This window comes from Malus domestica, chromosome 12, assembly GCF_042453785.1.
Source record: "Malus domestica chromosome 12, GDT2T_hap1".
Classification (NCBI taxonomy): domain Eukaryota; kingdom Viridiplantae; phylum Streptophyta; class Magnoliopsida; order Rosales; family Rosaceae; genus Malus; species Malus domestica.
This window is the reverse complement of record NC_091672.1, coordinates 26,021,042-26,031,182: the sequence shown is the minus strand read 5'-3', so window position 1 is coordinate 26,031,182 and position 10,141 is coordinate 26,021,042. Positions and strand designations below refer to the sequence as shown.

The 10,141-nt window shown below is 34.1% G+C and overlaps 1 protein-coding gene across 1 annotated transcript; it reads left to right on the top strand.

Moving 5' to 3' along the window:
- The first annotated feature begins 4,494 nt into the window (after positions 1–4,494).
- On the top strand, positions 4,495–6,844 carry LOC103450758 (WRKY DNA-binding transcription factor 70-like). The gene is made up of 3 exons (XM_008390138.4): positions 4,495–5,030; positions 5,933–6,037; positions 6,153–6,844. Exons 1-3 carry the CDS (start codon positions 4,585–4,587, stop codon positions 6,619–6,621), a joined length of 1,020 nt encoding a protein of 339 aa, XP_008388360.2. The 5' UTR covers positions 4,495–4,584; the 3' UTR covers positions 6,622–6,844.
- Positions 6,845–10,141: the final 3,297 nt, after the last annotated feature.

Sequence of the window (10,141 nt, the reverse complement as noted above, 5' to 3'; positions counted from 1 at the left end):
AGAAAACTTTAGTGACATGGATGTAATGCGCCCCCGGCTCCCTCTATACTAATGGATGTGGGTACTAATCGATATTTGGAATTACTTTTAAAACAATTAAAAATATTTATAGAGAAAAGTGTTTTTCCAGAATTTGTTACTTGTTTTTTGTTGTGCCTTGGCCCGTTCATCAGTGCGGAAACGAGATTCAGATTACAACCTCACCAAAATCACACTCAGTTGAACATAATAAAATACAAGAAATAAAGACACCGAGAAATTTACGAGGTTCGGCAAAAACCTGCCTACGTCCCCGGAAAGATATTGCTCTTCACTATGAGAATAACAGTACAAGTACACATGAGTTAAATCAACATAACCCAATCCCGAATCCCTTGCACACCCACTCATAGAATTTTCCCAAGAGCCTCACTCTACCCCAAGAGTTCTTTCACTAGAATATTTTTCACTCTAGTTCTCTTGATTTTCTCTCAACCTTGCCCATGCTTTCCCATGGGAGAGCCGAATGCTCTCCCCCTTTGGATGCTCTCTGATGCTTTCCTCATGGAGAGAGCCAAATGCTCACTCTATTTTGTGTATGAAAAATGCCTTCACTTATAGACATGCACCATCAATTATGCTTCCACAAAACATGCTTCCACAAAACATGCTTCCAAAGTCCACAAAGTTGAGAGGAAATGGTTGCCAACTCATAATTATATGAGCCAAACACAACATTTTTTTACTAAGAATTAGTTCCTAAAACATTTTAACCAAAAGTATTTTCAGTCATTTTAAAGTAATTTTAGATGAGTCTTTTATATATATAATTAATACACCATACTGTCATATGTATACTACTATAGATTAGTGACATGACTATATGCATGTTACCAATCTCTTCCTGAATAAGTTGCCAAAAGAAGAAAACTTAAAATTACGTGAGAACACGTAAGTTGTTTTGCCCCAGCTCTGGTACTATACAAATGACATGCATACAGTAGAGGCTAGCTGGTACTGTAGCTATTATTATTATTATTATTATTATTATTCTTTTTATAAAAAAAATACTAGGGCGTGTTTATTTTGGCTTCATTAAATTTTATTGGACTGGACTGGCTTACTAGTCTGTATTTGGTGTGAAGAGAGACTGACTTTAATGGGACTAAGTTGGACTTGTATTCACAAAACAAAATCCTTCGCTAGGTGGTCTTAGCGAGAACCACCCCCCCACGCGGAAAGGAGCGGATTGCTAATCTCGTCTCCAATCCCTGCTTTGCTTCGCCTCAGACTCATCCAGGCTGCTTCGCATCGTCCTTGTAGTCGATGGTCGCCGTCAAAACCTAAATCCCCGCTGATGGTCTTCGTCTCCAAACCTGAGTCGTTTTCAAGCCTACATAGCGTCGTCTACAACAACTCCCAACTAGAGCGGGCAACGACCAACGAAGCCTCTACAAATTGAAAAAATAAAAAAAAACAATTTGGGATTTTCTAAGTTTTATTTTAAGATAAATTATGGGTTTATTTGAAGAGAAAGCAAATGAAAATAAGAGAAATTATTGGTCGGATTTTTTCTGGGTTTGATTTTTACTACGATCAATTGTGGACGGTGCGAAGAAGAGACATCAAATGAAAAGAAGAGAAGAAATGAAAGGTAGAGAGAGGGAAGAGAGAGTGAGTCAAATATAAAAAAATAAAATAATAAAATAATAAAAAAAAGATTAATAATAATAAAAATTAATGAAATGAATTAGAAAATAACAAAAAAATATTTGAATTCCAAAAATAAGTTAGTTCGTAGTCCTTCAAATTAGTCAAGCTCGAGATAATCTAGTAAAATAAACGCACTCTTAAATTCTTTGTTACTCCAATGAAGCAAATGGGACACAAGATATACTTCTTTTTTGACTTGTTTAGATCGATGCCTTACCTCCCCAAATCTAGAAGAGATTTTTCAGTGTGATCGTCACACAGAGTGTTACATCACGTGTCGCTATATAAATGGTGGGATATGAGTGTTAAAAAGTTAATAACTTAAAAAATAAAATTTCCCACCACTTACATAAAAACACGTAGTGTACCACCCGTGTTCCCGTTACAACTAAAAGTTTCTCCAAACCTAGGGATATATAATACAATAATAGCACTCGAGTTTGATACAATAACCTCTCTCTACACCCAATTTAAACTTTAAATGTGAATTATCTTTTTTACCCTATTGCATAATTATCATTAAGTAAAGATAAAACTAACAATAAAATTAAAATTTATCAATAAACCCACTTAATAATCAAACCCTCTCATCACATCAAACTCTACCATCACACAATCTTTATTCCACATTCATTCTAACTAACATACTAAGACACTCTCATACAATAAAACAAGCTCTTTTTTACCAATGGTGGTGATTTTAAAGTTTTGAATCCTCCAACCAAAGGATGAATTGATATAATCTCAACAAAATCCTCTACGAAGGAGTTGGGCAATTTATACCTAGCTCTAATTAAAATTATGCTTGAACTTGACAAATGCAGGAGCAAGGATCGAATATGAGCAACATAATTATTTAAACTCGACTCAATTGTACATCAGAGTGACGAGTACTACATCATATCCAGTATCCACCAGGTCCTTGACTTTGTATATCAGAGTGACAAATGTCATAGATTGGATTCTGGTGGGAAAGACCGAATAACATGAGAAAATTCATGCTTCCTTTTGATTCAAGCATCTGATTCTGAGGTTAATTATCGATTCAACAAATTTGGGATTAAGGTTAGAACTAATTTTGTATAAACAATGTGTCATAGGTTCACTTTGATTATTGGGTTTTAATTCTTATTTGGGTTTCTTTTGCAGGTGGTGATTTCTAGGTGTGGCTATGAGGTAATTGCAGTGTACTCTTTCTGTAATTAAGATTGTTTTTGCAACAGGATACGATGAGTTTGATTAAGTTATTAAGTTACTCCCTTTGCAATTAAGATTGTTTTTGCAAGTAGAAGATAACAGAAGACTTAACAATGTTAAGTTGGGTTAAGAAATTAGAAAAGCCACAGAGGGGTTGCAATCCTTATGAGTGCAAAAGATTTGAACTCCACTGAGCACAAGACAAATATGTGAGAGATGTTGCTCTATGTACGCCTTGAATAAGTTGTAGAACATTAATTTTGAGTTTTTATTTTTGAATGGGTGTAAAGAGAGATCTATATATTGAATTGGGTCTCCAAGGGTAATTTAAGTAGTAAATTTAGGTTTAAAGAGATATTGATAGTTTAATTAAAAATAATATGGGTGTAGAGAGTAAGTTGGGTATAAAAAGAGGTTATATGAGTTCAAAGAAAATTCATCTTTGAAGTATATGAATCGCGACAGTAGTTTAGAAGAAGCCAATGATGTGTCTCCACGCGTTGAGACTGGAATGGACGGACTCGATACCCTAGAACAAGGACGTTGGAGTTGTAAACTACCATCTTAGTGTCGTCTTATTAACAACCCCAATGCCACTCTCTTTGCCATTTATAACTAAAATCTCAACTCAAAGGCTCCACGAGCACAATTCTAAAGGATGCAATCGTAATTTGCCCAACTGGGAAGAGAGTAATATTCAGAATTAGGATAAGATAATACCATAATATAGATGGCCAAACAACTAGTGATTTTTTTATAAGAAAACTAATAAAAATAGGTTGAAAATTTTGAATTTTAACGATAATGACAAAATAAAGGGTAAAGTGAATAGTACCATAATTGACATTTTAGTGTAAAATGTGATTTTTCATTAAAATGAACCGTACCAGTAGCTTTTCGTTAAAGTTCATTTTTTTTATTGTTGGTTTGCTAATATTATAAAAATTAAAAATTAAAAACAAAGTAAATAAGTAAATGTTGACAAAGCCAAGTAGGAACCAGTGGCTGACGACACTAGAGTTACCCTCATGCAATGACGTCGTAAAAGATGCCGTACGATAACAACAAGTGTAGAACAAGCGCGTGTGGAGCAATCAACCAAATATAGCATTATGTGGAGTCTCATCCAGCCCTTGGTTGTAAAAAATAGACCTGAATCGCGTGGTGGTATCGTATTGAGAATCTTGGACTTTCGTTTCTCCTTCTTCCTTCAACCTGAGGAGAAATTTCTCAGGTAATTATGGTAGGAAGACTAAATTTGTAAACAAAATTTTAAAAATTAAAAAACATAAAAGTTGATGATTAGTTTATTACTTAAACATTGATAAACGTATTATTGGTGACACATCATTTAGTTTACAAATTTTGTATCCAAATTTAATCTCTCTAGCATTACTCTTTCTAATTTTGTCCGAAATACGGATGGTGCAACATGTCTCATTAAAAGAGGAGATGAAAGTTTTATTTAACACAAGTATCTGATCACTTATATAGTAGTACGTGATGTATCATAGCATATCCCAAGCGCATGAAAATTCATTCCAACCTGAAGAGCTTTTTAGACGGCTATAAAATACCTCCCATCCATCACTTTGGCCACAGCTATGCAAACCACAAACCCTCACAGAAACACAGAGAGATTAATTAATTTTTAATTGTCATATTAGTTAGTTGTTAATCAGGAGATTAGGATTTATGGAGTCGTCGTGGCCGGAGAGTCTGCTCTCAAATAGGGAGAGGGTGATGGAGGAGTTGATCCAAGGGCGTGAGCTGGCAAATCAACTTAGTAGGGCTTTTGATACTAGGTTACTTGTCGCTAATGGTCATGATGGGAGATCGGCTGAAGGTATTGTTAATAAGATTTTGGGGTCATTTGTGAATACCCTTTTGATTTTAAATGGGAAGGAGTCTGATCAAGAGTTTGTTTGCAATCAGATTCAAGGAAATAGTAGAGGTGTTGGTGGTGGTGGTAGTGGTGTTAGTGACGGTGGTAGTAGTGGTGGTGGTGGTGGTGCATATTCGTCATCTTGGGGTGCTAATCATGGTCATGCAGCTGCTATTAAGCCTGAAGACTATACTGAGGAGAACAGTTGTAGAAGCACTTCAACCTTCAAGGATCGAAGAGGTTCTTACAAGAGAAGGTAATTAGTTATATTTCTCTAATTAATTAATACGTAGGTAATATTCATTAACATCTGCATTAACATACTGTTCACAATGATTTTTCTTCCAGTTAAAGACTCTTTCCATGTGTGATTGATTGTTCAATCTCAAACATTTGTGTATGAAACGAATACTAAAGAGTCTTTTACTTAGACAATTACACTGTGTATGAATGAAAAAAATTTAAGATTACTAAAAAATTTCAAGATGACAGAGATACAAATGACATAATTTTATTTTCTAGAATTTGTAAATTTTCTTATTTGGTTCAACTAAAAATACAATGGAATTTGAACACATAATTTTTTTATTTTCAAACTCTCACTCATAGAAATTTGGAAATAACATCTTTACATAAAATTTAAACTCGGGAACCGGAGGTCCCAAATTTCAAGTTTTTCTTCACGTCATGAAAATCCTAAATTTCTATGCTTATGAATCCAAATGAGAGAATTGTTGTATGTCTATTTATAAAATTTGGCTTTTGTCAAAATGTCATGTTCCCTACATAATGTTAATCATCCACATGTGCGTGATAAGAAAAGGAGTAATTAATTTAATCATAGTAGTTGTTAGATTTATATGGATGTGTGAACAACTGTAACTATAATTAATTTACTCACAACAGCTATAGATTCAATGAATGAAAAATATTATTATATTTAATAATGCATAGAATTTCTAATAAGACAAAAGAGTAAGGACTGCCCCTTGCTCTCATATGTTCATGTCATGCCATATATTTACAAAATTTGGATGCTTCTCTTTTTCCTTCTCACTCCTATCCTTCTTAGAGTGGTAGCATTATCACTTAAATTGTTGGATTTATATATAATTTAAAAGTTCTAACAAAGAGTTGCAACTTGTTGATTCCTTGCAGAAAGACTTCACACTCTGGGACTAGAGACACTCCTGCTTTGATTGATGACGGTCATGCATGGAGAAAGTATGGACAAAAAAATATCCACAATGCCAAGCATCCAAGGTACATACATATGCAATTTACCTTGTAAAATTGTAACAAATTTTAATAATTAAACTAGTAACAATTCAAGAAATGAAGATTCCCATAGTTATGTTGTGTATATATATATGTTCAGGAACTACTTTAGGTGCACTCACAAACACGATCAATCGTGCAAAGCAACCAAGCACGTTCAACAAGTTCAAGATCATCCACCAGTGGTTCGAACCACATATTATGGCACCCACACGTGCAGAGACTACCTCAAAACTTCTGAACTGGTCTTGGATTGCACAAGTCCTAGAGATTCTTCAAAGTTCATTAGTTTTGAGAACGCCAACTGGTTGACAAACAAACAAGAGCATCCCTTTTTCGCAACCTTCGCTTCATCATCAGTTAAAGAAGAAGTGTTCGTTAAAGAAGATATTGCAACAACTGATCACATAGTGACAAGCGACCACAACCATTCCGTACGGCGTGATCATCTTGTGTCGCATGATCTGACGGCGTTCGAGTCCTCTGGGCCCATGGGTGGGTTTTCATCAAACATCGATCAGTATGAAGATGACGACATGTTTTGGAAGACTATCGAGTCTTTACTTTGATGAATGAAGTTTTGAAATACGGATATTTGAATTTTGAGTTTTGATGAGTACTACATACTTAGTAGCTGCTAGCTAGCGTACGATCCTTGTGGTAAATTGAACTTTAGGAAAATCGAATGTGTGTTCAGTTTCTTTGAAAAAAATTGTTGCTTTCTTGGTTTATAAAATATGTAAACACAGTTAATTATCCCAAAACAAAATATACAAGAAGCAATGTTTACTATTTCTTCTCGTTAAGTGATTAATGGAAGCTTAATTATGCTTAACAGCCTTTTCATATACAATGCATGACAATTCTTAATTAATAAAATCAATTCTTTTCTCCAATATGTGGAGATCTGATAAAATTCGATTTACTATCTATTAAAAGAAACGAAAGAATTATGAAGATCTTACTACATACAAGGAAAATTCCTGGCTATTTTAGTTGTTTTAATTTGAATTTATTTAATAAGTTGGATAGAATTTAAAATATGGCAATCGGATAGAATTTGTTAAATTGGTTGGATAGAAACAAATGACTATGGTGGATATAAGAATTATATCACGTTGTTCTCATTAAAAAATTGAAGGAAATTTGAAACCAATTAATTGCTCACTTTAAATTTAAGCGGAACTTTAAACAAAAACAATGCAAGTAATTAGTTCATGAAAATTTCTAAATATCCAGTGTTGTTGGTGTCAAAATTGGAAGGAGCCTGCATGTTGGGTTCAACACGTGTTCAAAGTGTTGTTTTTGGTCTCAGTGCCACGGGATGACTCGAGAGAAAGAGAGAATAAGCATGTCACTGTTAGAGGCTGCCAACATGAATGTTTGTGTTCGAATGTGTGTGAAAGTTGCTCGTAGATCTGACTTGTTAACCAAATGATTATGCACCTAGTGGAACGCTGATTCGATTAACTTCTTATATGTGCCTCAAGTGAACAAGGACGTAAATAAGCGAGAAATGAAAACTAAAGAAAAAAACATAATGTAATCATTTTCAAGATGAAGTCAAGACTACAAACATTTATAAAAGTAAAATCTAGGGCGATAGGCTGAGCTACATGACTTGAAATATAATTAACTGGAAAGGCAAAGAAAAGTAGTAAAAGTCTAGCCAAATTCAGGCCATGGATGCCGATATAATACTAAAGGAGTCCACCGATATCGCTTGTATATGATTGGACTTAGTACAAAACAAATGCCTTTGATAGGAAATCAGAGTGGTTGGAATTGCACGTCAACTGAATCATACCATGGGGTGGCAGAATTGTAAAAGTTTTAGATCTCAGGATCGTAGGTAGTATTTGCCTCGAAGGACGACTTTGAGCTTGTGGTTGAAGAGTTAAGGGGTTTTACTGAAGGGCAAATGGGTTTGTGATGAAAATCAGTTGGAAGTCACTTTAGGTTTTGTTTAATTGTAGAAATTCCTTTGAGCTTGTGGTTGAAGAGTTAAGGGGTTTTACTGAAGGGCAAATGGGTTTGTGATGAAAATCAGTTGGAAGTCACTTTAGGTTTTGTTTAATTGTAGAAATTGAATTTGATGAAGGTTCTGAACTTGAAGTCTTCTGACTCTATTTATAAGTAGTGGAGAAAGAACAACCTCAATTAGATCTTATCTAGTGCTGTCAATGACTGTAATTTCTGCTAGGTGGCCTTCAGATGTATCTTAATGCGGTTCGCACGATCTAGAGGTGGCGTGGGCATGTAGGATAATGGGCACATCTACATTAAAGGAGGTGAGTACTTCTAGCGACTTAAGAGGCCTTATTTTTATTTAATTTTGGCCTAAACAAATATGTATGCAATAGTACTTCTCGCAGAAATCTCTTTTGGTATTAGAATTTAGACATATATATATATATATATATATATATATGAAAAGATTGTCTGTGTAAAAGGACATGGGACACTAGGCATATAGTAGCTGGGACTGCACATGAGCAATTTGAAATTTCATATCGTTGCGCGATTCAAAAAGACAGGTACAAAGTGCTTGGGAAGGAAAGATTGTGATTAAAAATAAAAGATTTAACAATTTCTGAAATCAAATCTAATGGTTAAAACATGTGTCATTGAAATCAAACCCAGGTTTGTTTATAAGAATTGTTTATCCTTGGCATCAAATCCTTAAACAAATAATTCTTAGAAATTCTAGTCTAAGGGAAATAAAATTGTTTTCACATTGATAATGTGTCCATTAGAAATTAGGACTCAAGTCTCAAGAAGGCTTTGTTAAGAGTATGAATCACACATCAAGGAGTGAAGGAACCCTATTCTTTTTTATTCGCTTAGTTCAAATCTATTTTTATCTGCTTTGTTTGCTTAGCTATTGTCTTGTGCCTCAAGTTGAAGAAAATTTTCAGAGTACCAAAAACACAGAACAGTATACCAAGTGTCATAATATAATTTATTGGATTTTTTTTTTTTAATTTGCAACCATGTGTAAGAGGAAAGAGAAGAAATCGGAAACATACTTGGTGTACCAAGCCGTGTTTCCGATCCATTGAATCGCACAATGATAGCTAAGAAGAGACTAAAATGCATATGTGAGTCTTCTCGATCCCGAAAAGGTAGACTGTCGAGCCACCAACTTGTCCCATTTTCAAAAAGAAAAAAAAAGAGGAGAAGAAAAAGGAAAGAGAAGCCCACCAATCTCCAGCAATCATATTGGAAGCATGTGAATGTATGAATAGAACACTGACAGGGACTAGATGATCAAGTAATCAAGTTGGGAAGTTTAGGTGGACTCCTTCATTTATCATGCTACAGACAAAATGATGGGAGAGATAGTCCAAGTTCATTTTCTACATAATTACAAAGGTTATGTATTTTCCAAGTTTTGGGCTTAGAAAATTTGATTAATTAAGCTTCTGTGAAACTGATGGGAATTGGTTTTATTCATTGATTTGCTCCTGCCAGATGAGTCAAGCTTGTTGAACAAGTTTGTTCAACTTTTTTCTTTGAGAACTTTAACGAAAAACTCTCGTACTGTTCATTTTAACGAAAAATCACATTTTTACACTAAAAAGTCAAACATAGTATTATTCACTTTACCCTTTATTTTGTCCTTATCGTTAAAACTCAAAGTTTTCAAGTCATTTTTATTAGTTTTCCTTTTTTCTTTTTCTAATGCTTTATGGACTCTCCGCTATAAAGAAAATGAAAAGTTTTTAGGTTACCAACTAACAAGATACAAATAACTTTATGCAAAGGGTTTAGTGAGAGATGTTGCTTAGCCGGTTGATTAGAATAATGTTCATGTCAATAAATATTATTTTTCCAAAAAAAAGAGAAAAGATTATAATGTTTGAGAAGTTTTATCCTAACCCTAATGTTTTCTGATTTCTTCATTCCAAAATCACTTCTATCAAAAATAACAAAAATGAAAAACTGTAATGGCTTATCATATTTTTAAAAGTGTGAGCCAGTAATTGTTCTAACCATTAGTAGTTTTGCGATAATTTTGATGATTAACTATGTTGGATTTTTCCAGAAAGATAAAAGAGGGCTAAAAGCCTGATAAAGAGCTGTCTT